At 40.6% G+C, this 26,570-nt stretch overlaps 2 protein-coding genes across 4 annotated transcripts; one reads left to right on the top strand and one right to left on the bottom strand.

Moving 5' to 3' along the window:
- Positions 1 to 7,653: 7,653 nt before the first annotated feature.
- aasdhppt (aminoadipate-semialdehyde dehydrogenase-phosphopantetheinyl transferase) lies at positions 7,654 to 16,102 on the bottom strand. The gene is made up of 7 exons (XM_005948880.3): positions 15,759 to 16,102; positions 14,755 to 14,868; positions 14,379 to 14,499; positions 13,898 to 14,019; positions 13,030 to 13,191; positions 11,404 to 11,472; positions 7,654 to 11,243 (listed from the first exon to the last, which is right to left on the bottom strand). The coding sequence occupies exons 1-7, from the start codon at positions 15,900 to 15,902 to the stop codon at positions 11,076 to 11,078; spliced, it is 900 nt and encodes a 299-aa protein (XP_005948942.1). The 5' UTR covers positions 15,903 to 16,102; the 3' UTR covers positions 7,654 to 11,075.
- msantd4 (Myb/SANT-like DNA-binding domain containing 4 with coiled-coils) lies at positions 15,246 to 25,717 on the top strand. 3 transcript variants are annotated; one of them, XR_006053091.1, is made up of 6 exons: positions 16,366 to 16,472; positions 17,845 to 18,585; positions 19,266 to 19,361; positions 19,448 to 19,729; positions 21,657 to 22,926; positions 23,029 to 25,717. XR_006053091.1 is itself a non-coding variant. In XM_014329792.2 (5 exons), the coding sequence occupies exons 2-5, from the start codon at positions 18,478 to 18,480 to the stop codon at positions 22,383 to 22,385; spliced, it is 1,215 nt and encodes a 404-aa protein (XP_014185278.1). In that variant the 5' UTR covers positions 15,246 to 15,431; positions 17,845 to 18,477; the 3' UTR covers positions 22,386 to 25,717. The 3 variants fall into 3 exon arrangements, 2 of the variants coding, with proteins under 2 accessions (XP_014185278.1, XP_005948943.1); XM_014329792.2 differs by lacking the exon at positions 16,366 to 16,472 and adding an exon at positions 15,246 to 15,431 and having other exon boundaries at positions 21,657 to 25,717; XM_005948881.2 differs by having other exon boundaries at positions 21,657 to 25,717.
- Positions 25,718 to 26,570: the final 853 nt, after the last annotated feature.

Consider the following 26,570-nt stretch of genomic DNA (forward strand, 5'->3'; position numbering starts at 1 on the left):
ATTGCAAAGCTTCTGAAGCGTGATCATCGAACAATCAAGCGTTTCATTCGAAAATAGTCAACAGGGTCGCAAGAAGCGTGTGGAAAAACCAAGGCGCAAAATAACTGCCCATGAACTGAGAAAAGTCAAGCGTGCAGCTGCCAAGATGCCACTTGCCACCAGTTTGGCCATATTTCAGAGCTGCAACATCACTGGAGTGCCCAAAAGCACAAGGTGTGCAACTACTCAGAGACATGGCCAAGGTAAGAAAGGCTGAAAGACGACCACCACTGAACAAGACACACAAGCTGAAACGTCAAGACTGGGCCAAGAAATATCTCAAGACTGGTTTTTCTAAGGTTTTATGGACTGATGAAATGAGAGTGAGTCTTGATGGGCCAGATGGATGGGCCCGTGGCTGGATTGGTAAAGGGCAGAGAGCTCCAGTCCGACTCAGACGCCAGCAAGGTGGAGGTGGAGTACTGGTTTGGGCTGGTATCATCAAAGATGAGCTTGTGGGGCCTTTTCGGGTTGAGGATGGAGTCAAGCTCAACTCCCAGTCCTACTGCCAGTTTCTGGAAGACACCTTCTTCAAGCAGTGGTACAGGAAGAAGTCTGCATCCTTCAAGAAAAACATGATTTTCATGCAGGACAATGCTCCATCACACGCGTCCAAGTACTCCACAGCAGTGGCTGGCAAGAAAGGGTATAAAAGAAGAAAAACTAATGACATGGCCTCCTTGTTCACCTGATCTGAACCCCATTGAGAACCTGTGGTCCATCATCAAATGTGAGATTTACAAGGAGGGAAAACAGTACACCTCTCTGAACAGTGTCTGGGAGGCTGTGGTTGCTGCTGCACGCAATGTTGATGGTGAACAGATCAAAACACTGACAGAATCCATGGATGGCAGGCTTTTGAGTGTCCTTGCAAAGAAAGGTGGCTATATTGGTCGCTGATTTGTTTTTGTTTTGTTTTTGAATGTCAGAAATGTATATTTGTGAATGTGGAGATGTTATATTGGTTTCACTGGTAAAAATAAATAATTGAAATGGGTATATATTTGTTTTTTGTTAAGTTGCCTAATAATTATGCACAGTAATAGTCACCTGCACACACAGATATCCCCCTAAAATAGCTAAAACTAAAAACAAACTAAAAACTACTTCCAAAAACATTCAGCTTTGATATTAATGAGTTTTTTGGGTTCATTGAGAACATGGTTGTTGTTCAATAATAAAATTATTCCTCAAAAATACAACTTGTCTAATAATTCTGCACTCCCTGTAATCTGCAGTTAAAATATTCAGAATATCAGACTATTTAATGGAAATAATATATGAATATTCTGGTTATCTCTCCTATAGTTAGATTTCAGGAAATTTAAATCAAGCTGACTGGAGTGTAGACTCAGATACCACAGCTATAAGGTTAAGGTCTAATTTGTTGGCCTACAGTAGCTGACCCTGTTTGTTTTTTGAAATCTTGCTTTTGTTTTTAATTCATTTGAACTTGTCCTGGACTGACTGTCAGCACCTGAGGCTCAAGTAAAGCTGAAAACTGTCCGATCCCAGGTGTATACTAACAGGGCAAGATTTTTGTGACCTGATAGCACTGAACAACATTTTTACTCAATATTTCTGATGTGTCATGTTGACCAGCGTTCCCCAACCTTTTTGCGCCACGGACCAGTTTATGCCCAACAATATTTTCATGGACCAGCCTTTAAGGTGTCGTGGATAAATGCAACAAAATAAAACTAGTACCGGTACCGAAAAAAAGGTTTATTCATAACACATGTGAAAACCCATATGGAAAAGACACACACACACACACACACACACACACACACACACACACACACACACACACACACACACACACGTTTTACAGTCCTGTGGATTTTGAGTGTGTCTGTGTTCTTTTTCACCAGTCTGAGCTGGTGTGGATGTGCATTTAAATGTGTGTCTGTGATGCCATGCACTTTGTCTCCTACCCTGGAGTGAGGTTTATTTTTGAGGTGATGCATGATGGTTTGCTCCCACAGGACACTCGTGCTGTCAAAACAAATCACTCGGTGTGTGTGTGTGTGTGTGTGTGTGTCTGTTTATGTATGTCTCCACATGGCTGGTTTATTTCTTTTATGCATCTGCCCCTATTAATGCTTACAGTGCATGTATGTGGCTATGGATAGATTACTTTGCATGTGTGCATGCAGACTTTGTATGTGCAATAAAGCTATTTTACTTCAGAGCCCTTAAAGTGAAAAATTCGAGCTGTAACTGTGTATATATTTTCAACAAAAAACCATTCAGGCAGCAGCTATAGCTACTATGTCACATACAGCAGGTTTACTTTATATCTATATAAATGTATATCGTGTGTTTATATGTTTTTGACCAGCATCAATAATAAACTATGGTATTCAAAAGAACCACTGAAGAATAACCATACTCTGATCCAGCACTGATAATAGAAACAGTCTCCTTGTGCAATCATCAGCCACCTTATTATGTACACCTTGCAATTTTTAGACCAGGAACGTGTCCAGAAGGGGGGCATGGGGTGGCAGCCCTCCTCCCCTGAAATTTGATTTGATAAGCTTTATTTTCAGTCTCTGAAACCAGCTGAGTGTTTCCTTGGCTGTGTATTTGGGATCATTGTCTTGCTGAAACATCCACCATCATTTCATCTTTATCATCCTGGCAGATGATGGCGGATTTTTCCATTCATTCTTCACCAAAAAAGCTCCACATCATGATGTTGTTATGGTGTTTTTGGGGTGATATTCAGTGCCTTTTGACCTCAGAACATGGTGTCTATTATGGCATCCAAGGAGTTCAGTTTTGGTTTGGTTATCTGACCAGGCAACGTGATTTAGTGCATCACTTAGTGACTTTGAAACAATGGTACCTGCCAGTTGGAGGTCTTCTGAAGCTCTCCACAGGTGCTTCGTAACTCTTAGTGTTAGGATTGCTTTCTAAATACTGATAGATTTCATTTGGTGTCGTAACTTTCTATACCTTTTTGCACCTCCCTTTCTTCACGTGTTCAATACTGTTTCCTTGTGTCCTTTCTCATAATTACACATAATTTATGGACATCTATGGTTTGATTACTGTGCATGATTGGACTGGAAGGGTTGTTATCGACATCTGGTGAGAATTTCATGTCAATAGTACCTTTAGAAGATATTTACTTGTTGACATGTTTAATACTTATTTTACCGGCTGTATATTTAAAGCCTTATGCTGCCCCACGTTTCACATAATAAATCTAATAGGTCACATGAGCCTGAAAATGATGTTTTCCATGTCAACTCTTTAATCAATTTTTCAATGCTAAAATATTGTACTGTTGTTATTGAATTTTCAAACTTTCTTAAGCACTGCACATGCTCTGACAAAAATTATTGTGAAATTAGTGTGACTTTGGTTTTTGACATTTATTCCATATTTTAACAATAATTAAAGTTATGTTTTTGTGATTTAAGTATTTTGTGTAAAAGCAAATGAACCAAAAAGTCTGTAAGGTTATGAGGAAATCCTTTTTGAGGGTCGATATTGACTGATCTCTCACTACAGTTTCAATCACAGTGCAATGCCTTATAACACAAAGTGTTACAGTGAATTTGTGGAAGAAACAACATATTCTGTGGGGGGCAGGTGCAGGGCACCGGATCAAATCTGAGGTCTAAATCCACTGTGGCAGCTGTGACGTTGCTCTGACGTGCGGATGTGTGTCAGTGCCTGAAGGGGAATTGATTTTGTGCATCCAAGGCTATTCCCCGAGGACTCGCAAAAGTTGACCATGATCATAGCTCATTAACACACACACACACATAGACATTTACATGTTAAACCACAAATTTATCATTTGAGACTTAATAGTTATGTAATATGTTTCTAAACCAAATTCACTGTTACATTAAATGTATTAAAGTTACTACTCAAACAAGTATGTTCTTACATACTTTTTCCTGCACACTTAAATTGAAATCCTCATTCATGTTGAGGAAAAATACTTCAGAATGGTGTAAAAAGTAGGCCTATGTGACTGGGACCACTTGATCCTACTCTGTCACCATGATTATTACATATGCAAAATGGCATACAACATTAGCGGTCATGTGTTTTTAAAATCTTAATATATAATAGCCCACAGATTTCTGTGGGACCTGAGCTCTTTTTGCTACCACGGGTATCACTGCCTGGTGGCCACTAAAAAGAATGCAGCTTTGAAGAACCTTGCAGACTCAAAAGCTATGTCTATATTTCATGCAGACTACCCCAAGAGTTGATCCAGGAGTTGAAGCTGTATCACGACCGCTTTCATAAATACTTCAGGGTTTCAGCGGGCAGTTCGAGCTCTTGTTGGCAGAGTTGGGAACGCTTCTCAGGAGGCAGAGAAACAATTTCAGAGAGTTGATTGACCCGGAGCAGCATCCAGCTGTGTGTCTGAGGTAAAATAGTATTATTTTACTATTTCCATATCATTGCATATTCAGTATGCAGTATATATTCAGTACTGGTGCTCATTTTGAGCTAGGAGCCTCCTGTTTGCCAAATGCAGTCTGTTTATTTGCATTTGAAAAATTGGAAAAGTAGATGTACAGATACCTGGGTTAAAAAACGCTCTAGTAAATGTTGAAGTACCGAAGCAACTTTTTTGCTCAAGTAAAGGTGAAAAATTACAGGCTCTGAGAATACATGAGAATACAAAAATTATTAAAAATTAAATTCTAATTGTAATTTATGTATGTAGTTTGAATCTGTGATATAGGACCTCTGCAGTCAAAGAGAATTCAGCAGTTTCACAGCTATCCTGGCTGATGTCCATCCCCTACACTGACACTTAGTGTAACCTAAATCTAACCATGAACACCACAGCCTCTGTGCACCGGTCCAACACAGAGCTTTACTGTGAATTCATCCTGGACAAACCTACCCAGTATTTTCATGCAACATTTGAAAAACAAAGTTAGCATAGCTTATTTTGTTTTGCAGGACATTTCACAAAACGAAAATACATAATTTATCAAAACCCATCATATACAAATCAAATAAGTGAGTAACATTATGACATCACATGTAAGTGTTATATAGTTTATCGAGTGTCACTGAGCAGTCTTTACCTTTTTATCTAACCTGTCCTGTCTTTCTCCATCTTTCTCCATCTCTGAGTGAAGTTAGCTCGCACTCTTTTCTCTCCCTGTGAAATATAGCAGCTGGACCTTTAGCTAGCAACATAGTGTGCAACATTCGATTTGTAAAGTCCTTAACTCTACTATTTCTGCCCTCTCCCACTTAACTTCCTTATTTGGCCCTCACACACTCAGATGTAGGTGCCCCAGTTACTTATGGAAAATAGGACAGTGACTGTGGATGTGTGTCTGTAGGGCACTTTTTCCTGCACACATAAGAAATGGGTGAGCAAATGTCATACTACAGAAGATGCTCTGTGTGTATGTGCTTGTTTTTGTCGTCTGTTCCTAGTCTGACTAGCTAATGTGTAGTGATCACCTTAATCGTTTTGAGCCTTGAAAGTTTAGGATAGGTGTGCTGGTTCATGTTAGCTTTGCAGTAGAATCTCCCTGTAAGAAGCACACATGTTATTTAACTTATTGAGCGTGGTATTAAACTTCCTGTTTTGTCCTCTGTTAGCCGTATTTTCGAAATGTCAAGGGTCCTGAAATTCAAATTATTTCCCTTTGCTGTATTGGAGTATTTATGTTAACAATAAATGACTAGTTGTGAATGGAAAGTTCATATCTCTTCATATCTGCTGAGCTCACCTCAACTCTTAACCTTTAAATTAAGGTGTTTTCAGTCCCATTGCCACAAGTGTATAAAATCAAGCACCTTTTCAAATACATCCAGTAAATAAAACTCTAGAAGGATGTGCTGTTTAGGTAAGGCCAGACTAGATATGTCACCTTTTGCAGGATTTGCAAAATTGACAAAACTCTGAGAATGAGGCCCTTTACATTGTATTAAATGAAAATAAATATATGAAAACATATGAAATTAGACACAATAGGCAACAGTGTGGATTTAGGTTTGTAGTCATCCCATTTAAGAGCACGTGCACTAATTACATGGCATTTGCACTAATACTGAGGGTTACTGAGTGTCAGTGTAATTCCATGCTGTACAAAAGCTATCACATTAACTCACTGACTAATCTCAGTCAGGTGCATCAGGAGGATTAGATAGAAAATGGAAAACACACACCAATGCCTCTAATGTCATATTGTACATACAGTATACATGCATCTTAGGCGATATTAATGCAGTACTGTTTCAAATCTAGCAAAAAACAAACAAAAAGAAAATAAAGGCATGCAGTGGCCTTTTTTTTTGCACTGTTTATGATTTCTCCTGCAAACCAAACTTTGGTTGATTGTGGACTCAGAATGAAACATTGCCACTGAATAATGTATGACTCTGAAGTGGAACCAGCCTGAGCGATAGAGGATTATAACGAATTCCAGTGGCACATAGAAGTCAGTCCTCTTATCCGTTGCTGAAACACTGCTTCATATCTGAGCAAACATGAAGCTCAAAGCTTGGATTGAGAAAAAAAAAGACTTGGGGCCGTGTACGCCATATCTTCGCCGACTCCAAGCTCCTACATCAAAGTACCACCACGCTCCCTCAGAAGTAGCAAAGTTTTAAGTATCCACAAGAAAGAAAATGCAGGAGAAGAGAAGAAAAAATCCACTCTGAATATATTTTCCAGCCGACCAGACAGACATAACAAAGTCAGTCTATGACACTACAGTAAATCACTTTAGGCTTCAGCTCACAATCTGTTCTCACTGAAGTAGTGGCTTGGCAAGTCAAAAAAGCATGAATATGAAAATATCAAATTCTTTGCTTTCAGTCATTCTGTTGTGGATACACATGTATCCTTAGGCTTATTGTCTTGGCTCATGAGTCCACCCCTTCTAAACTTCAAGCCATGGACTGCTGCCCTGAAATTCCCCTGTAAAATTTCTTCATGCAATTTTCAGTTCATTGTTCCCTGATGATGATTGCAAGTCCAAACCTCGAGGTACCAAAGCAGCTCCAGAATGATGCACTCCACCATCGTTCACAGTCAGGCTGAAGGTTTTTGTGTTGTTGTGCAATGCCTTTCCCCCCCTTCCAAACAAACTGGTTTGCAGTCAAAAATAGTCAAGTTTTATTTCACAGGTTGGTGGATCATCCAGATGATCTTTTGAAAAGATCTTTATACCATTTTCTAGTTTGTTCACCCCTGTAATGTATCATCTGCATGTGAAAGTCATTATAATAAAGGCATGGTTAAATCTAAGAGGCCCAAAGTGTGCCTAGAAAATATCGCCTGCATAATTACACCACCAGCACCAGCCTGACCATTAATACGAGGCAGAATGGCAAAACTCCATGCTTTCATGCTGTTTATGTCAAAATTTGACCCTGATATCTGTATGTCACAGCAGAATTTGGTTGTATTTGAATTACTGTCGCCTTTTACCAGCTCGAAGCAGTCTGGCCATTCTCCTTCTGGTATCAATAAGGCATTTCCATCAGAAGAACTGCTGCTCACTGGATATTTCTCTCTTTTTCAGACCATTCTGTGTAAACCCCAGAGATGGTTGTGCTGGAAAATCCCAGAAGATCAGCAGTTTCTGAAACGCTCTGAGCAGCCCGCCTGGCACCAACAACATTCAGAGTCCATTAAACCAACTTTCTTCCTTATTCTGATGCTGCGATTGAACTTCAGCACATTGCCTTGGTTATGTCTATGTGCCCAGATGCACTGAGTTGCTGCTTTGTGATTGGCTGATTAGATATTTGCTTTAACAAGTAGTTGAACAGGTGTGCCTAAAAAGCTTCTGTTCATAAAAACACAGAAGTGCTGATACAGAGATTTTATAAACTTATAAAAACGTTGGACAGAGAAAGGCTAGCTGCTCGCCTCTGTTTAAGCTAAGCTAATATGCTTCCAACTACACTCTGCTGGGAAATAAATAAGTGTAGTTTCCAGAATTCTTGATGCGTTTTTGAAGTAAATGCAAAGCAAAGCATATGTCACATCGGCAGCTGGCATAAATCACCTCGAGTAGATGAGAATGTCATCATATTGAATCATTAAACAAAGTAATGGGAACATTAAAGGATGATATAAAATTAATGAAATGTCAGGCGCAGCTGAAAACGCATTACTTACCAGCTCAGCAAACAAGTGCACCCAATTACGTGAGCTTTCCTTCCTATGTGGGATTGGCTTCCTAATCAATCAAGCGCAAAGTCTTCAGTGGACTTGTTAGGTTCATAAGTTACAACAGGGTTTTATGTTTTGTTTTACACGTTGTTTGCAAGGCAATGGTTAAAAATGTTATTTTGAAATCGAGTCTAATTTTAAAAACATACCAGTGAACGTTTAAATGCAGCAGAAACTGTTCTCCTGCTCTTCCTCCATCAGAAGAAACATGACTCTTATCCTCAACAGCAGGCAGGTGGATTTCATCTCTCACTTCAAGCTAAACTCAGTCTCATGCCCAAAGCAGTCTTGTCTCCAGCCCACATATAAGACAAAAAAAAGAGAGAAAATCTATTCCCGTGGTCTTGTCTCTGACACATCAGTAAACCTGAAGCAACTAAAAATGGTCTCTCTCTGAGGAAAGCCTGTGAGCCTCCAGTCTGACCCCGCTGCCTCCTCTCTCCTCTTCACCGCTGCAGCTAACGTAAGATTTAAGACGATGAGGAGGCAAATGAATTCACTCCAGCTGCAGACAACGACGGCATGCATATGTCATTTCAAGTTGTATACAGATACAACTCTGTACAGGCTCAGCAACATACACTTGAATCAGTGCACTTTTTCTCTGACATTTCAACACTATGTTATCTGTCACATATACAAGTGTAAACAAAAGGACTCCATAAAGCCACCTGGAGAGTAGGTTGCCATTTAATCAATACCCACAAGTCTTGTCTGTTCTCTCGGAAGGCTAAGGATAGCTAGAAAAAAGAGAGCGATGAAGATGAGCAGCAGATTCTGCAGGTTGGGTTAAACAACCAGTCCGTGCCATTGTGTGGGTCTCAGACAACCAATGTTTGCCTTTGATTACAATTTGAAGGCAGATGTGACACTGAAAGAACTCTTTGTGGCTGGTTTTACTTGATGTGTTTGTGTATCTGTTCAATTCAAAGGTTAAAGCAAAAGCTAAGTGTAGGATGTTCATTGAGATTGCTAACAGACCTCTTGGCACTGATGATAGCCAACGTGTGCAGGCGAAAAGACTTACGATCACAGGTAAGAAATAATATGCCATGCAGGAAAAGAAAAGGTTAATGCGGCAGACTGACACGAGCAATCTATGAGTTAGCCTCGAGAGCAGGAGAATAAGATTGAAGGAAGGAGACGGTCAGCTGAATATGTTCAACAAAAACAGATGCTGCCAGGCAGAGTTGAGAAGAGAGGGAAAAAGAGAAAGATGAGATATGATGGCAGTGACAATGTGGAGGAAGAAAGGACGAAAACATTCATGCAAGATAAGAGTGAAGTTAAGAGAAGCAAGGTTGAGAGACATTTACATTTAGATACACAAGGGAGGAAAGAAAGACAGCAGTAAACAAAATGAGGCTTGAGCGTGCTCAACTGTGATACTCACATACATAAAATTGTACTTGTAGCATTGGGTAGCAATGCTGAAACTCGTTAATATGCAAAGTTTTAATTGTTGACATTGAGAAAAGTTATTTTTCAGAACAATTGGGATGGACATTTTTTTATTATAATTATTATTCTGATGTGTAGAGAATAACAACAAAGTGTAGAAAGGGTGAGGGTGAATGACAGGAAATGATCTGGGAGAGAACTGAACCCAGACCCCTGCAGGAGGACTATAGCTGTCAGTGTATGTCATAAGTAATGCTTAGCATGCATACTGAGGTTTAGGTTTTCTTACTGAAATAGGAAAGAAAACCTAGTTTGTCCAAAGAACATTGGTGGGTGGTGGATATGTTATTAAAAACAACTTTATATATTGTAAAGCATTACTGGTGCCCTCACAAATGTGCAAGAGCATGTCATGTGCACAAACACACCTCCATATGACCTTGGATGCTGGCTTTCTCCTCTTAACTCCAGAGAATATGGCAAAAAAATAGAGATTAAGAAAAGCAGCTGATCTGCAAAATTATTAAAGTTTATTTTATTTGCATTTTACACATTTTAAATGTTCGAAAATGACAAAAAAAGGTTTTTTTTAATTTTATTTTGATCATCACCAATTCCCTTGTTAAACATATTTATTCTTATTTTTTAGCCAACAGTTGGATGGAAACATTTTGCTTCTGGATTTAACAGGGAGTCAGTGAAGTGACGCTAAAATGGGAGAAATATGCTCTCTTTCTGGTTCCCTGTCAGTACTCGTGCTGCAACATTTTAGATCAACTCAAGGCTTTTCAGGGATTATGAATGGCAACAGTCTAGCCTAGAAGTAAAAAGGCAGGAAGTAATTTTTCAGCATCACTCTGAGACAGGATGTTTCTAATTCTAGAGATATCGTGCAAACATATTAAAGCAGTCCTACATATGTTTGATATTACATGGAAAAATATATCCTAGCTAAAAACCACTCCAAACCTCCTCAGCGTGTTTCTGGAGGCTGAGGTAAGAATTAGGATTTATTCAGAATTTCACAACAACTGACAGAAACCTCTCACCAACCAGTCATGTGACCAGATGTTGCCTGGTGGTTGCCAATCAGTTTCTAGTTTCATGAGACTTAAATCTGATTCAGTGTGTAGAAAGAAAACAAAATGACATGTTGGATATATTGTGTGTCTGTGTATTGGTTTGGTGATTTTTGTTGAATCCCCTGTCTTTTTTTATACTTATCAGAACTGAGAATCTAAAGATAGATGGTGTCAGATACTGTCTAAGTTCTTAGGTCCTTTGAGACAAGCCTGTAAATTCTGGCTTGGCAAATAAACTTGACAGGACGTGACTGGATTCGGGTTGAATACCAAAACGACTTCAGTGTCAGTGTTTTTCTTCTTTGGCACTTCTGAAAGGTGTGCGTTTGTATGGCAGCTGAGTGTCGGCTTCAGACGGGCGGCTATGTGGACGTGTGTGTATCCTTCTGTCTCTGCGGAGCTTCAGCCTTCATCTTGAAGCTATCCCAGTAGGTGGGGTCTTCGTCTGTTAGAGGTGAGGCTGAGTCGATGAGCTCTCTGAACGACAGCACGGTAAATGTGGTGGGCGGAAGAAGAGAAGGCGGACGAGGCTGTGAGGAACCAGGAAGAAAGTTAATATTGTTTATCCTACAGTATGATAGCTACTCTTACTATTGTAGCTAAGTTTTCTTTCTTTTTTTTTTTTTTTTTTTTTTAAATCTATTCATTCCAAGTTTACATTTTTTTAATGGAAAAGTTATGCCTCCTTACTGCAGGGCATGTGTTGTCTGCTGGTCCGAGTGCTACAGCAACATGATGATCAGCATCCAGTAAACTCTCCTGCAGAATGACACACAAATCCAAAAATATGCAGTCTGGATAGACTTTGGAACCAATCATTTTACTGCAGGGGAGACGACATAAACTGTAAATGCACTGAGAGAGAAAGGAAGAGGTGAAGTGACCATTACGTCACAGCGTAGCTGGTTTACAGATGATATAGGGTCACCTGATCCAGGCCTAATGATAAGCTTATCAAAGAATAAAGTATTTAAGGTTAACATTAAAGAAGAGAGTCTGCATCACGACCTGGTTGTGTAGGAACGGAGCCTGACAGCTAAAGGCCTCCCGTGGTATTTTTGGAAGAGCCAGAAGTAGAGAGCAAAGTGCTCTACTGGGTACTATTAGATCTTTAAGATATGACGGAGTTTGGTCGTTAAGGGTTTTGTATGCGAGCAGGATTTTAAATTCCTTAAATCTGGAAAATATGATCTCTTTATAGTTTCTCTTAGTGCTTTTAATGGAACATGCTGGATCAGAGACGTTTTGAGTGAGCCTGGTAAGAACCCATGCACCAGGTCATCAGCAATGCTCTGTGACAGGATGTTCCTAATTTTAAAAGATGTCATGTTTTTTAAGGGCTTGAAAGAGATGACCAAGATCATTGTGGTGTGTTGTGTACCAATATGTTCTTGCTTTAAATATTTGTAACTTAGTGTCTGCTCTACGGCAAAGAAATGTACAGGTTAATAGGGGGAGCAGAGCAATGGCAGAAAGAGGAGTTCTTTGCTCTGTGAGGTGCACTCCTCTAATCTTCAGTTATCATGTTAGGCAGGATGAAGAAACACTCGAGAGCCCCCCCTCCCCCATCACAACCACTTGTATTTCCGTACAAGGCCACCTATGATTCTCTCTGAAGATGCTCTCAAGGGCATATTCACTGTGGAAATGTGCATCAAGGTCCCCTCTGCATAGCACCTAAGTCCAATGTGTTAAACTTTCCTAAAAGCTGCTTCCAGCTTGTTTAATGCGATCCCAAATTATATGCAATGCATGGAAGCTCGCGTGGAGCTCGTCTTGTTTTGAGCTAACCTGATTTGTGACACATTACTTAATATAAAAAAACAAAAAAACAAAAAATACACACACACTCATGTTATCATCTTTGCACTTGAAACTAATCGGTCATCAGTTCTATAGCTGCATACAGTATTTCACTCTGTGTGGGAAGCAGCGATTGCTGAGGGCTACGTGGCTGGGAGGAGGAGAGTCTGCTGATAAAGAATAGCTCAGAGCAGCTCATTTCCAAAAAATGTAAGAAACAAACACAGAATAGCTTATTTTTATCTGTGTGTGTGTGAACTGAGCAAACATTTGTGAAGTGTGAACTAGCACAGCACTGATGCATTCGTGACACAAGTGGAAAATCCAGAAAAATGGAGCAATTATCAAATGGCATAGCAACATTTTAAACCTGAGAATAAAACCACAGACTACTTGGAAGCTGATGAGAGACAAAAATAGACTGAATTGTTGAGCTGTGACCTCTAATACACAAACCTCTAGATTTTAACAACATCTCTGAACTTTTATTTTTCTTCACAACACCAGACTCACTTCGAACACCCAGTCCTCTTCTTCTTCCTCATCTAGATGCATCTTGGTCTGGTGCAGTACCTGGTCCTGTGTGAGCGGCTCAGACGGCAGGTGAAACTCCACCCTCTGCAGGTTGAAGCCCAGACCGGTGCCGATGGCTTTGATGAAGCTCTCCTTCAGGGCCTTGATGGAAAGGGAAGAAACCCGATCAGCTGCATGCAGAAAATGATGATCTGTGTGTATGCGTGTGTCTTCATGTGTGGGATGGTGTGTGTGTGTATGTGGTGGAGGGTGTTTTGGCTAAGAAGAAACACCACTTAAAACCGCAACAGATGGGAGTTTGTGCACACATGTTTATCAGAGTGCACACCAAAGAAGGACATTGTGTGTCAGTGTGTGTGTATCCAGCCAAAACCGACCCTGCTCGACAACCAATAAGCCACAATAACACTATTACAAGGCTAATCGCTATGGCAACCGTTGAGCTCTGCCATTAGTCAACAGTGTGGTGGTGATATCAGTGCTTGACGTCTCTGTGCCACCCTCTCAATCGCACAAAATCTTTACTTAGCTCCACTGTTGCTTTTGCTGACCATCTGTGTGTGTGTGTGTGTGTGTATTAGAGAGAGAGGGAGCGAGAGAGTGTGAGTGCATGCAAGAAAATGAGAGCGAAAGGAGGCAAAAACCAAAGAAAATGAAATGAAAGCGCACGTCTCTGATGACAGCATGCAGCGATGCAGCGGGGCAGCGTTTGAGAAACAAATTTGCACATGTATGTAAAAAAATACAAGTGTGTGTCGCCTCAGAGGACAGCGGCAATGTTACGTTCTCCCTGTGCTTTCTTCTGTTACACACACAGGGCACAAGGTAGTATGGTTGCCATGGTTACCCAGTGGCGGTAGAACGCGGCGAGTTGCTGGTGCTCCGAGCCGGCTGATTGGATGGCGCTCCACTCGTGCGCTGTAAACTGACGAGTCATAATGCGGAAAAACTCCAGCACAGAGCTGCAACCTGGAGCGAATGAAAGAGGTGCGGGGACAAAAAAAATACAAAACCAAAACAGGAGGGGAAGAGAGAATGGATGAAAAATTATAAATGAGGGGAGGAGAATGAGGGAGGTAATGGAAAAGAAAAACAGTAATATTCAAACACAGCCTGTGTTTGATGGAAGTGTTTCGCACATTTGAATTCTGTGGTCACACAGAAATCCAAATTTACACACACAGACAGCCTTGGCCTAGTCAATATTGTATATATATGGTGCAGCAGTGACCCCTTGTGGTGGAATTTCATAGCTAAACGAGTCCAAAAATGTAGTCATTTCATATATTGCCACAGGTTTATCCTAACCAGGGAACCACAGTGTTTACCTGGCATGGCGGTCTTCATGATATCCACCCCGACCTGCCTCCCCTGCTCTGCAGCAAGCACTGCGTAGTCCCCTTGGTGGGAGAGATTGAAACTCCAGGCCAGATCTGACTCTGAACTGACCTGTAAGGAGAAGGATTATATGTTTGAATGTATTAAAATAAATGAAGTCTATACTGAGCTTGACAAAAATCCAGTATTTGGGCCACGCTAACCCTCCCTGAACTGTGTTATAGATCTTTTTCTGATATATCAGATTTATATCTGATTTTTAGTTACTTGTGCTGGAACACTTGTAGTTTAGTGAAATGACAATGCAGTGAAGTAAAATGCTGCAGTATATGCAGACTTTGAACTTTATGGAAAAAAGGAGTGAACCTTGCCAGGTGTTGCCAGGTAAGGTTTGCCTCTGGGAGATCGCTCCAGTCTGATCTCTGACCATGGGATCCCCATCTTCTCACACACAAGCCTCCTTAGCAACAACCGTCCAGCCTGTTGAGGCAACAGAAACGCAAAGACAGCTGTATAAACTTTTCAGAATAATTAAGGGAGCACTTGATGATAACAGCAGAATACAAAGTTTTATAAACTTTGGGGACATCACTCTGTCCAGGTAATAAACATAAACTACTTTTGATTGCTTTGGTGCAAATTAAAGTGACAACAGGTGTACTGGAGATACAATATGCAACATATTAATGGCATTTCAGGTTGGGGCCACAGACTGCTGCTCTCTACTTTTACTTCAGTTTACCTTTTTTTTTTTTTTACCAGTGTCCTTATCACTGCTGGTAGCTTGAGACAGGCTCCCATGACACTGTCTCTCTTCACAGATGAGAGCAGATTTGCACTAAGCACATGTGACAAGATGTGAAAATATCTGGAGATGCCATGGCAAGCGATACGCTGCCTGAAACACCATCTGTGAAGAGAACAGGGCGCCCTGCCAGTTCTGGTGTTCTCTGGCAAGAACCTGTGAGGAAGGTCCCGCTAAAGACCGTTAGGCCCTCATGCCACCGGAAACCTGTAGGAGTAAACCTGCTGGGCGTCATTCTGTAAGTCTCTGCTTTGCACGAAGTTCAATTCAATTTTATTTTATTTAAATAGTGCCAAATCACAACAACAGTTGCCCCAAGGCGCATTCCAGGTCTATTCAAAATACACGAAAAGCTGTGAGATGTGTTTTATTGTGTTAAGTAGGTAATGCGGAAAAAAGAAAAATCACAGCCATCTTGTGGTCATAATCAAGACACACTGGCCTTCCCAACAGAAGTTAACTTTACAGATTTAAAGTATCGCTACAGGTATCGGCAACACTGGCTCTTTGTTTACTTGGCTCTTGGCCGATACCAAGAATCGGTAAAGTTTAGTTTTGGACTCACCATAGCTGACTTTGCATCCTTGGCGAACACAAACTGCCCGATCCGATCTTTCTCCTCCCGCTGGATGCAGCGAGCAGCGAACAGCCAGTCTGACCTGCCCGGCGTCCACGATCCGCAGCGGAAAGCCCACCGGACGGAACCCATCTCCTCGCCCCCTGCTCCACCTCTGACATCCGGGCTCCTCCACCGCAACTTCGGGCTGCTTACGAGCTGCTAACGAGCTAAAGTCAGCGCGGCGTCTTCGAATGTAATGTTCAGAGACGTGCGGATTTTCGCCCAACAGACTTTCCTGTTTACATTTCGGAGTTGACAGCGGTGCACATGCCCGGAAGAGCCCGGCCTGATTCAATGTCGTCATAAGTGGGCGCGGTGGAGGATTAACCAATAGGAGCAATTAAAATGGCGCGTCACTGGCGGTACCCTCAAATGTTTCAATAACATTGGAAATACGACAACACTACGATTCAGTTTCAATAAATTACCCCCATCCCCGTGCAATACAATGACAAAAGTAGAGACGATGTCCGAATGAGATAACACCAAGTGCTTTTGTTTTATTTAGGTCTAAATGTCAAGTCTAAATCTCTCGAACCTTAATCGTCTTTACAGCTTTGAAACCTTAGTCTCTCCCGTTTCAGACGGGGCGATGAACGCAGCATTAAAATTGCATTTTAAACGGTGCTGTTTGGATTGCGGTTTTTCTGTGTGATTAAGGTGAGTTGTTTTTACTATTATTACCAGTGGTGTTTTATTGGAGGAGCTGACGAGATGCAGAAAAAAACATGAAATTTATGACTGTTCTGACAAAAATGTGCTGAGCCTCTCTGGTTACTGATGCCTTGTAGTCATCGAAAAAAAAAAATCGTAATTTCAACGATTTGGAAGGTTAAAGAGGGAAAAATGTTTAACCTTCGAGGTTTATCCATTTATATATTTATTTATTTATTTACATACAACTAGGTCTTTCTTGTGTTCTTGTGCGATAAGGTAACGCATTATCATAGTAAAATTCTTGTTACAACACAGTATTGTCTGCTAATTATAGACAGATAGTGACGACTCGCAGAGTATAGAGATGTTTGATGTGCTTCATAGACACGTGAGGCATGAGCAGTGTTCCTACCCATCAGTATTCATCATAGTTACGAGCGATCTCAGTATTTGCCTGTCTTTAGATTGAAAGGTGGCCTGTAGCTGATTGTCCAGCTCCAATCCAAAATTAGGGCAACTGATTAAAAAAAACCCTTAGAGTAAATTAAAATACTCAACATGTGTTTTTTTATCTATAAAAACGCCCCCCAAACTAACTCATTCCGCTTAATATACAGATTAGTTCAGAAGTATTTGTATGATGACGCAATCGGTGTAATTTTGCCTCTCCATGCAATCATGGTGTATTTTAAATCAAATAATCTAAATGTGATAGAATTACAGACTTTCATCCTTAATCCAAGGGATCTAACAAAAGTACTGCATTAACTATAGGTATACACAGTCTTTCAATTTTAGTGGCTCAAACGTAATTTGTAACATGACTGACAATAAGTTTTATGGCCAGCTGAGAGAGAGTCATAACTTAAGGGTCTGCTGTGGCACATCAAAAAAAAAAGAGAAAAGAATAAATACACTGAACAGCCCAGCAACATCAAAAAGCCCGAAAAACCATAGAAAACCACTGAAGTGAATGATGACAGAATTACTTTTATAGTTAAGAAAAACTGCTTTACAAATCCAAACAAGTCAAGAACATTCCTGAGGAGGCAAAAGTATCATTGTCAGTTACAATAAAGAGACACCTTCATGAATGGAAATACAGAGGTCTCTACAGTAAGGTCCAAACCACTGGTTACACCGAAGAAGAGGAAGGTCAGATTGGACTTGACCTGAAAATACCCGAATAGAAGGTAGAGATCCGAAGTGTACATGGGCATGTATGGCTGCCAGTGCAACCAGGTGACTAGTGTTTACTGATGATGTGTGTGAAGTGTACATGGCTGTACTCTCTGCTCAGATTCCACTAATGCAACTGTAGGTGGCTGTATAAACTAAATCGTGTTATCTGCTTTCTTTTTCGTCTTTTACACAGGGCTAAACAAGAAGAAGGGCTAAAGAACACTTTCACCCTGTGATGCTTCTCTACACGTGAGATTACCTGGCAGCAGCCCATTCCAGGAGAAGTTGGACTGCAACCTGAAGCCTTCTTATAACATTAATAATAGCTTGTGTCTTATTAAAAGAAAAAGTGAACCCTCCAGTCAAACTTGAGCAAAGCAGGGAAGGATTTGATGACTTATACCTCCAGTCTACCAGATCAACGCATTTCTTTCCAGCTAGCATTTCTTTAACCCCCAAGCCTTAAATGTCCTTACTTAGATACTCCCAGGTGGAAAACTTTAAAGAAGCTGCTACAAACGGAGCCACGGAGGAATTCCTCCCCGGTGTAAACTGTTGCGCTGCTGAAGGACAGCTAAGCTACAGCAAACTTCCACACTTCTCTCTATTTGAGGACTGAGTTTCCCTTTTACACTGAACTGCGACCTGTCTCTTTACACCTCTGTTTCAGTCCTTTCCCTCTGATACCTTCTTCCATACCTGTGCCTCTCTTTCTCATAACTTCACTCCTGTTTTTCCAGTTGTCTCTCTTGACTTGTTTTTCTTGCTCTCTACATTTCTGGGGGCTTCTGTCCCACTCCTTGCTGCCACAGTGGATTTCTTGCAAATGAAGCACCTGAAGAGGAAGAGGAAGAGCAACTACAGCGTGAGGGAAACACAAACTCTCATCAGGGAGATCCACAAGAGGAGAGACGTATTGTTCTCCAGACAACAGGTGGAGATTCTTTTCTTTTCTTTTCTTTTCTTTTCTTTTCTTTTCTTTTCTTTTCTTTTCTTTTCTTTTCTTTTCTTTTCTTTTCTTCTTGATTTTATCCACAGAAAAATGCATACACAGCTCTCTTTCCTCGGAAGTCTGAACCAAGGTGCGGAAAATGACAAAAACAGCAGCACAAACCATTCAGATAATTCTGCCATCTCGCCCGCCTGTGTTTAGTCAGCTCCAATTTATATTGGTCTAAATTAAAACATCTAGAGGCTGTAAATAATGAACAAAACGATGACTCCAAGGTTTGAACTGGTTACATTACCGTTGCTGCCACTAGAGAGCACTGACATGTCTGTTTTTCAGCTGCAGGATGTCCTGTGTGTTGCACCCTGGACACATTTCTGCTTATACATAACAGTCATATTTTAATCTTCCTAATGAAATCAGTAGAAGAGGTTAAGAGGGCAGAGTTGAAAAAATGTTTTAATAACTTCATGCTGACTATGTCACGTGTACACTCTGCCCCAGTGTTCGCTTTCTTCTTCCCAATGAAGAGAGGGTAATTAGTTTCAATGGCACAGGAGAATTTAATTTGTGCAGTCACTTTCTTTTCCATTCAGTAAACTAGTGTCATATTATTTGCCTCTTTGAATGAAACAGTTTAACTGCTGGTCTTTCTTCTTTAATAGAACACAGCCATTAATGAGCTGAAGAGGCAAGCATGGGAGGAAGTGGCACAAGGTGTGAATGCCCTGGGAGAGGGGGAGCTACGCACTGCTGCCGAGGTGTGTTTGTCTCCATTCAGATCGTATCGTTGCTTCTGTGGACCCAGTTGTGATTTTTAAAGCAGCCTTCCCTTTCTGATGTGCAGGTGAAGCGTCGTTACCTCGACTGGCGTGCGCTTACGAAGAAAAAACAGTTGCAGACTGAACTCTCTCTCTCTTCCTCGCCCCCCTCTTTGGCCATTAAGACTGAGTATGGAAATTCCTCTCCAGAGCACGAGGCGCCTTCTTTGGGATCTGGTTGTGACCAGCTGCTTGACCTCTCGGGCTTCCCAAAGGACTGGCACTGTGACTGGCCGGAGATGGTGGCTCTCAGCGGGTCGAGCGGGCAGGCCGTGGGGGCACTGCCGGGAGTAAAGATGGAGGACGATGTCAGTGAATACAGAGTAACAGTGTGTGCGTGTTTCTCTCTGTAGAGCAGCCATCAAAGCTTAGAGTCTGTTAAATCATCATTTCATGTATATGCACACTGATTATTTTGTAAAAATATGCTCTTTAATACAGAGCTGCTAATATTATGAGAAGACAAACAGCCTATGTTGAAATTCAAGTGTTGCTAATGTGTAATTAGTCAAATTAATGTCCTTACCAGCCATTACTTAATACACATTATGCAGCTCAAGTGTCTCTAGTCAGTCCAGTCTGTTGATTGTACTCCTGCAGGTTCACAAGGTAGAGACTAAATTAAATTAAGCACGTGTTAATTAATTAGGATATAATTGAAGACTGACATTTAAATATTACATTTCTGTGATTACATTAAGATCTGCTTTTAGATCAAATCTCACTGGTCACTCTTATCTTATGAGACAACGCTTCCTGTTACAGCAGCTAAAGAGTTAGTATATGCAGTATACGCTATATAGTGTTCATTCATCTGCCTTCAAAAAGATATAAACTTGAGAAAAACCCCATTCTTAATCCATAGGGTTTAATATGATGCCCATCCAACCTTGGAAGCGGCCATCCCCAAACTGCTTCTACAAAGTTTGGAGCATGAAATTGTCCAAAATGTCTTGTTCTTTTCACTATTTTAAGCCCAACTCCTGGAAAAGAACACGTCTCTGCTGATCTAGAGACCAGCGCTGGTGTGCTTTACACCACTGCAGCCGACGCTTTGCTTTGCACTTGGTGATGTGAGTTGCTCGGACATGGAAACCCATTCCATGAAGCTCTCTACACACTATTCTTGAGCTAATCTGAAGGCCACATGAAGTTTGGAGATCTGTAGCGATTTACTCTGCAGGAAGTTGGCGACCTCTGCGTACTATGCGCCTCAGCATCCACTGACTCTCCTCTGTGATTTTACGTAGCCTACGTAAAATGAGTTACCATCGTTCCCAGTTGCTTCCACTTTGTTATAATGCCACTAAAAGCTGACTGTGGAATATTTACTAATGAGGAAATTTCACCACTCGACTTGGAATTCAAAGAGCTCCTGAGAGCGAGCCATGTTTGTAGAGTCAGTCTGCATGCCTAGGTGCTTAATTTATATACCTGTGGCCATGGAAGTGATCAGAACTCCTGAATTCAATGATTTGGATGGGCGAGGGAATTTTTTTTTTTGCCAATATAGATATTTATACATCTCAAAAATTCTCCAGTATTTTGTGTCTTTGGTTGATTTAATACTGCCTTATAATATAAAACTGCACGATATCTAGTATAGCGGTACATATTATCAGCCAGAGAATCTGCAGTAATAAAAGAAGTGATGATGGTTTGTGTGCAGACCGTGAAATAATCAGCTCAGCACATGAAACCATCAAATGTAGTCGCAGAGATTTAGTTTAAAAATAATTTGGGGATAAACTCTCAGCCAGAAATCCAGATTGATGACTCAGAATAGCTCATGACTGTATTTAATGCTGTATCATTTATATAAAAACAAGAAAATAACTCAGGAGAAATTAGGATCCCCCATTTACCTCAGTGCTTCTTGAGCGCATCTTTCTTTGGGTTTATTTGTGAAGGCTTGCTTCAGAGTCTCCTGTGAGAATTAGAAATAAGTGTGGCGTTCGCTTTAGTTATGCCGACCCAGAGGAGCTCCTCGTCCTGCTGATACCAAACACATCCAATAGTTAAGGTGTTGCTACAGTTGATGCACATCTGCAGGCCACTTTGCACCCCAGCTCCTCATTTTCATGCTGTCTGACTTAATCAATTTCATGTCTGCGATCACTGATGTCTGCAGCGTTCTGCGCTGAAAGCCTTGCTGCTGATCTCCCCACTGGTTATCCACATATGTGTGAAAACCTGTTAAATGATGACTCTCTCTCTCTTTCTCCTTCCCTCTAGCTGGACGGGGATGTGGGAGATGGAGAAATGGATGATGATGATATTCCCTCTCTCCTTTGTGACATCGAGGCACGTGTAGAGGGGCATGATACTGATGTTTATTCCCACAATGACTTGGGCATGCCCAGCCCCTCCAAGGATCCGACTTCCACCACCAGCAGAAATCTACTGCTGCCCGGTGGCCTGATGGGAATGCTGGGTGAACTCAGCAGTGACGAGAACATAGGAGCAGGGTGTCTGGTTGCTGTTGAGAAACATCGTCTGGAGCTAGAGAAACAAAGGCTGGCTGTGGAGACTGAGCGCCTGGTGGTGGAGAAAGAGCGGCTATTGGTGGAGAAAGAGCGACTTCGTCAGACAGAGGTGGAGAGAGAGCGGCTGCAAATAGAGAAGGAGAGGTTACATGTGGAGAGAGAGAGGCTGAGACTCATGCGTGTTGGCCAATCAGAGTACGTCAACTCTTCTTTTAACCTGCCGCCGCAACAAGGCCCAGTCCTTTCCTCTCGTTCGTCCTTATCCTCAACTCATGATGGACAGAGGGAGAAGGGAGTGTCGGCGGCGGACTTGGAGGCAGCGAAGTTAAATCTGGAGAAGGAGAGACTGCAGCTGGAGAAGGAGAGACTGCAGTTCATCAAGTTTGAGGCTGGCAGGCTGCAGATTGAGAGAGAGCGCCTGCAAGTGGAGAAAGAGAGAATGCAGCTCCACAAGGACCATTTGTCAGTAAAAATCTGATAAGAGTGAGAAAAAGAGGGTAGATGAGCAGGGTGAATAAATTAGATGTCTCCAGATCACTATTGGTACTAGCAGCAGATTTTTCACAGACATACTGTCTACGTTTGGTGCGAGACACTTTAGTGATCTTTCCTAAATGGCCAAGAAGAAGCCCGAGAACAGTGCCTTAGGGTGTAATATTTGTTCGGCACAATCAGTGGCCAAATGCAACAACTGTTGGCTGATGTTCAGCACTCCAGTTAACAGAAATGTGCTGTGGAAGATGTTAAATAAATACTGGGCTGTTAGTGCAATTAATCTTTATTGGTGCAGAAATATTTAAGTATATATATGAAATAGTGCTATTGTACTATAACTCCTATAAACCCTAACCCTTGCCTATCTATTACTGAAAAACAAATAGTTCAGTCACACTACAGTAAGCATATCATGGTAACCTCCTTGCATCTAGGAAAAAATGGTGGTTGCATTATGATTACATTGAATATTTTGCATTTGGTAAACAACTGCAAATAGCTGCGACGAACTGGTCACATAGAAGGTAAGTGTGCAACTCCACCTACCTCTGGTTGGCCACTTTTGGTTGCAAGGTGATTGCTGATAATCTGTTTTGGTGGTTGTTTCCTTTGTCTGTGCCTTTAAGTCTTTGCAGGTCCCTGAGTGGATGAGCTGACGGCTGCCGATTGGTCCGGCGATCATGTGGTCGCATTCAAAATCCCTCCACCAGCAGTTGTCCCTGGGCAGCCACTGACAGCAGCAGCAGACCTGACCCAGGCCTCCAATGTAGTGTACATTGGGTAGCCTCAGCCAAGAGGACTGATCCCCAGTTACTTCTGTCATTTTGAAGTTAAATCACCATGTTACAGCAACTAAACCACCAATTGTGGAGGAATTTTTATATTATATTTGGACTGAATGTAAGTAGTGATTGTGAATTTCTGTTTAATGTGAAATTTTGTGTATGTAGAGGCTCACAGATTCAGTTTCCACCTGTTTATGACAGTTAATCACAGATTCTGTTAATTCAGTTATAAATTGACAGCAGACTGACTCTGTCCTTTTGCTTTTCTTTTTGCCGTCTTGACGTATTAAATTTGTTCTAATGTCAGTCAGATGGCACCTGACTGCGTGCAGACATGGTCCCTATCAGTCATTTTAAAGGCAGCAAAATTGCATGGTCATTGCACACGGTCACAATAATTTGCGGCGTTCTGCGATCTCCAACCACCGTTTTCTCTAGTGTGACTGTAACAAAAAGCACACAACTTTTCTTGTACAGAAAAATTTTAGTTCACAGAAGACAAACACGATTGACAGTAATATTTTAAGTTGATATCTCACCTTTTCACAGGCTTTTAGATACTAATATCACTACCACTGATCCAACACGAGTCACACCACAACCCTGATACTGAGAAACCTAAATGGAATTCAGCTATTGCTGATTTTATACACCACACATCTGTATTCCTCCTACTCATGTCAGGAAGGACTTTGCAAGATTTTTAAAGGAATTTCTGATCAGCAAGTTTGATGTGCATGCTAAAAAAATACTGTAAGTGAAGTAATGAAAGTTTTGTTGTAAACATGCTGTAAAGTATTACTGGCTTTGAAGACTGTAATCCATACTGTACTAAAAGCTGTGTCATCTGTAACATCAATGACACCAAACACAAGCTTTTATATTGAAAATTATAATAATAGTCATCATAAATATTGTTACTTTTTCCTAATGTTAGATATTTTTTCTTATGTTGATTTATATTTGACATTCAATCATAGTATGAATATGTTATTATATAAAACTAAAGTCTACGGAGCCCAAATTCATGAAACTTTCTTTGAACACAGGCAAAGAAAAGGTTAAATATCTGGGTGTAGGTCTGGGTCAATTAAAATAACAAAATCTGGGTATTGGACTTTGTGGAGAATGCATTACAAGTGCGTCTTTTTAAAATATTTTCCTGAAATTGTGCCTTTTTGCTAAAATACTTGTTGATAAAGAGAAATTTCAAAAATTGTGGTGCTCAGAATGAAACAAAATCTGTTATACATCCAGATCCTAAAGTGCTGCTTCTGATGATTAAGCTGTGAGGGCCCTTTCATGTCTTTATGCATAACGACAAAAGAGAATAATAAGAAAAAATGTAAAAGTTTTTACTCTTCTGCACTGATGCTCTTTAAGAAGAAGGGACAATTGCTGAAATGTCCCTGATGCGCCTCTCAAAAACTGCAACTTTTGAGGACTTTACTAAATCTGATTTAACCTGGTGACACTTGAAAGTGAAACATTTACTGTAAGTTCATAAGAAAGACCTTCATTATCACCCGAGGGCTTACACAAACAAAGACACACATTCAAAGCGAGGTGGTCGAGGCCGACGGATCAAATCACAAAAGGCTAGTTTACTTCTCGGTCCCATGGTTTATACTCGTCTCTACTTGAGAGAGGAAAGCCTCATTCAAAAGGCTCTGCTTTATCTTTAGACGTGATCTGAAAATCCACTGTATTGATTCAAAGAGTCCCTCAGCACTGAAGTCATATATTGAGTCAACTGACTGCTGTCTAGACTGTGTGAGCTTATTAGAGGAAAAAAAACAATACAATATTTCCTTCCTGATATCGTGTTAACTTTACTTGACCTTATTCAGTGATGCAGCCCATTATATCAGGTTAACAGATATTACACATTTATAACCTTTCTGAAAAAAAGAAAAGAAATAAGAGTGAGAGAGCGCTGTTAGCGTTGTGAAGGTAAAACACTGTGCACAGACTGAGATGCCCGCAGGTCCTGTGGCAGACTGTTTCACAGGTGGCGAGGATAAAAACTAAAAGCTGCCTGCCCAGAGGTCACAGAGCTCGCTACAGCTCAAAGATCTGTGTCCAAGGATTTCAGGGGTCTAATACCTTAAAATCAGCTGTTTCAAGATTTGAAAAACAGTGGATGGACTTTAGAGGTAATCTCAGGTTTTTCTTCTCAGACTTGCTGTAAGAGCTCTCGTTGGCAGTCTATGAAAGAGAAGAGATATTACGAAGCCAATCTGATTAGTAATGAAAGTGAACATTCTGCCCGTCTAGTCCCATTCTAACCCATCGTTTTGTAAAATTCCTTTAATTATAAAATGCTTTGTGACTGTGCATTGAATGCCAAAAAAAGTGCAAAAACAGGAATTTGGTTTTGTTTCTGAGACACGTTGAGTCATGTAAGTAATGATAACACTGATTTGATGAGGTGCTGATTAAACCTAATGTACTGTTTTACTGCATATTCTGATATTTCTGTTGGAGTGGATGCATAATTTAATAAAAACCCTTGTCTTGTCAAGATAAATTTGCTTTCAACATGTTAGTTGGATAGAAGAGCATGAAAGTGGCTTTGTACAACAGTTGATTGTCAGTCACTTAAAACTGGTTGGTGTCTGCTGTTCCTCTGTGAGAGAAATCAAGGCTTTTCGGGTCATTCCATCTAAATCCATCAAATTACGAAACGAAAAAGAAAAAAATAATCCCACTTGATGTGCATAAATTGGTCTGAATTTTTTTTTTTTTTTTTTTACTGTGATTAGGTTTCCAAAAAATAAAATTTAATAAAAGGTGTTAGATGATTTTTTGAGGGGCCATTTTAAAATTCTATTATCTAAAAAACTATTTGAGTTTAGGTCCTTTATTAATATTATTATTATTACTATTTTTTTCATAACAAAATCTCCAGTGTTAAATTAACACTGGAGAGTGTCTATATGGGTCCACACCTCTGAGTGTTAAATACAACACTGTTGAGTGTTAAATTAACACTTTTGACAGTGTTATATGTTTAAAAGTAACCTAGTCAGTTTTGAAGATTAACAAAGACTAACACTGAGCAGTGCTGATTTTCTAACACTGGAAATATTTCTAACATTTTGAGTTATTTTCCAGTGTTAGAAAAACCACTGCTCAGTGTTAGCCATTGTTAATCTTCAAAACTGACTAGGTTACTTTTAAACATATAACACTGTCAAAAGTGTTAATTTAACACTCAACAGTGTTGTATTTAACACTCAGAGGTGTGGACCCATATAGACACTCTCCAGTGTTAATTTAACACTGGAGATTTTGCTGTGTACTATGGCTCTGTTAGGATGCCTGGGTCGTTGACCCAGGGTTTTGAATTTATTATACTATTTATCATTTCTAATCTTGGA

This window comes from Haplochromis burtoni, unplaced genomic scaffold, assembly GCF_018398535.1.
Source record: "Haplochromis burtoni strain Fernald_Lab_line unplaced genomic scaffold, NCSU_Asbu1 Contig_623, whole genome shotgun sequence".
NCBI lineage: Eukaryota > Metazoa > Chordata > Actinopteri > Cichliformes > Cichlidae > Haplochromis > Haplochromis burtoni.

What these genes read in the sequence shown, in the direction of transcription:
- aasdhppt (XM_005948880.3), bottom strand. Translation starts at nt 15,902, where the DNA reads ATGGGTTCCGTCCGGTGGGCTTTCCGCTGCGGATCGTGGACGCCGGGC. An exon ending in CATGAAGACCGCCATGCCAG is followed by an intron (nt 14,020 to 14,378) that starts GTAAACACTGTG and finishes CATTCGCTCCAG; the next exon opens with GTTGCAGCTCTGTGCTGGAG. An exon ending in AAGAGGACTGGGTGTTCGAA is followed by an intron (nt 11,473 to 13,029) that starts GTGAGTCTGGTG and finishes GTCATTCTGCAG; the next exon opens with GAGAGTTTACTGGATGCTGA.
- msantd4 (XM_014329792.2), top strand. Translation starts at nt 18,478, where the DNA reads ATGAAGCACCTGAAGAGGAAGAGGAAGAGCAACTACAGCGTGAGGGAA. An exon ending in AGCTACGCACTGCTGCCGAG is followed by an intron (nt 19,362 to 19,447) that starts GTGTGTTTGTCT and finishes TCTGATGTGCAG; the next exon opens with GTGAAGCGTCGTTACCTCGA. An exon ending in GAGTAAAGATGGAGGACGAT is followed by an intron (nt 19,730 to 21,656) that starts GTCAGTGAATAC and finishes CCTTCCCTCTAG; the next exon opens with CTGGACGGGGATGTGGGAGA.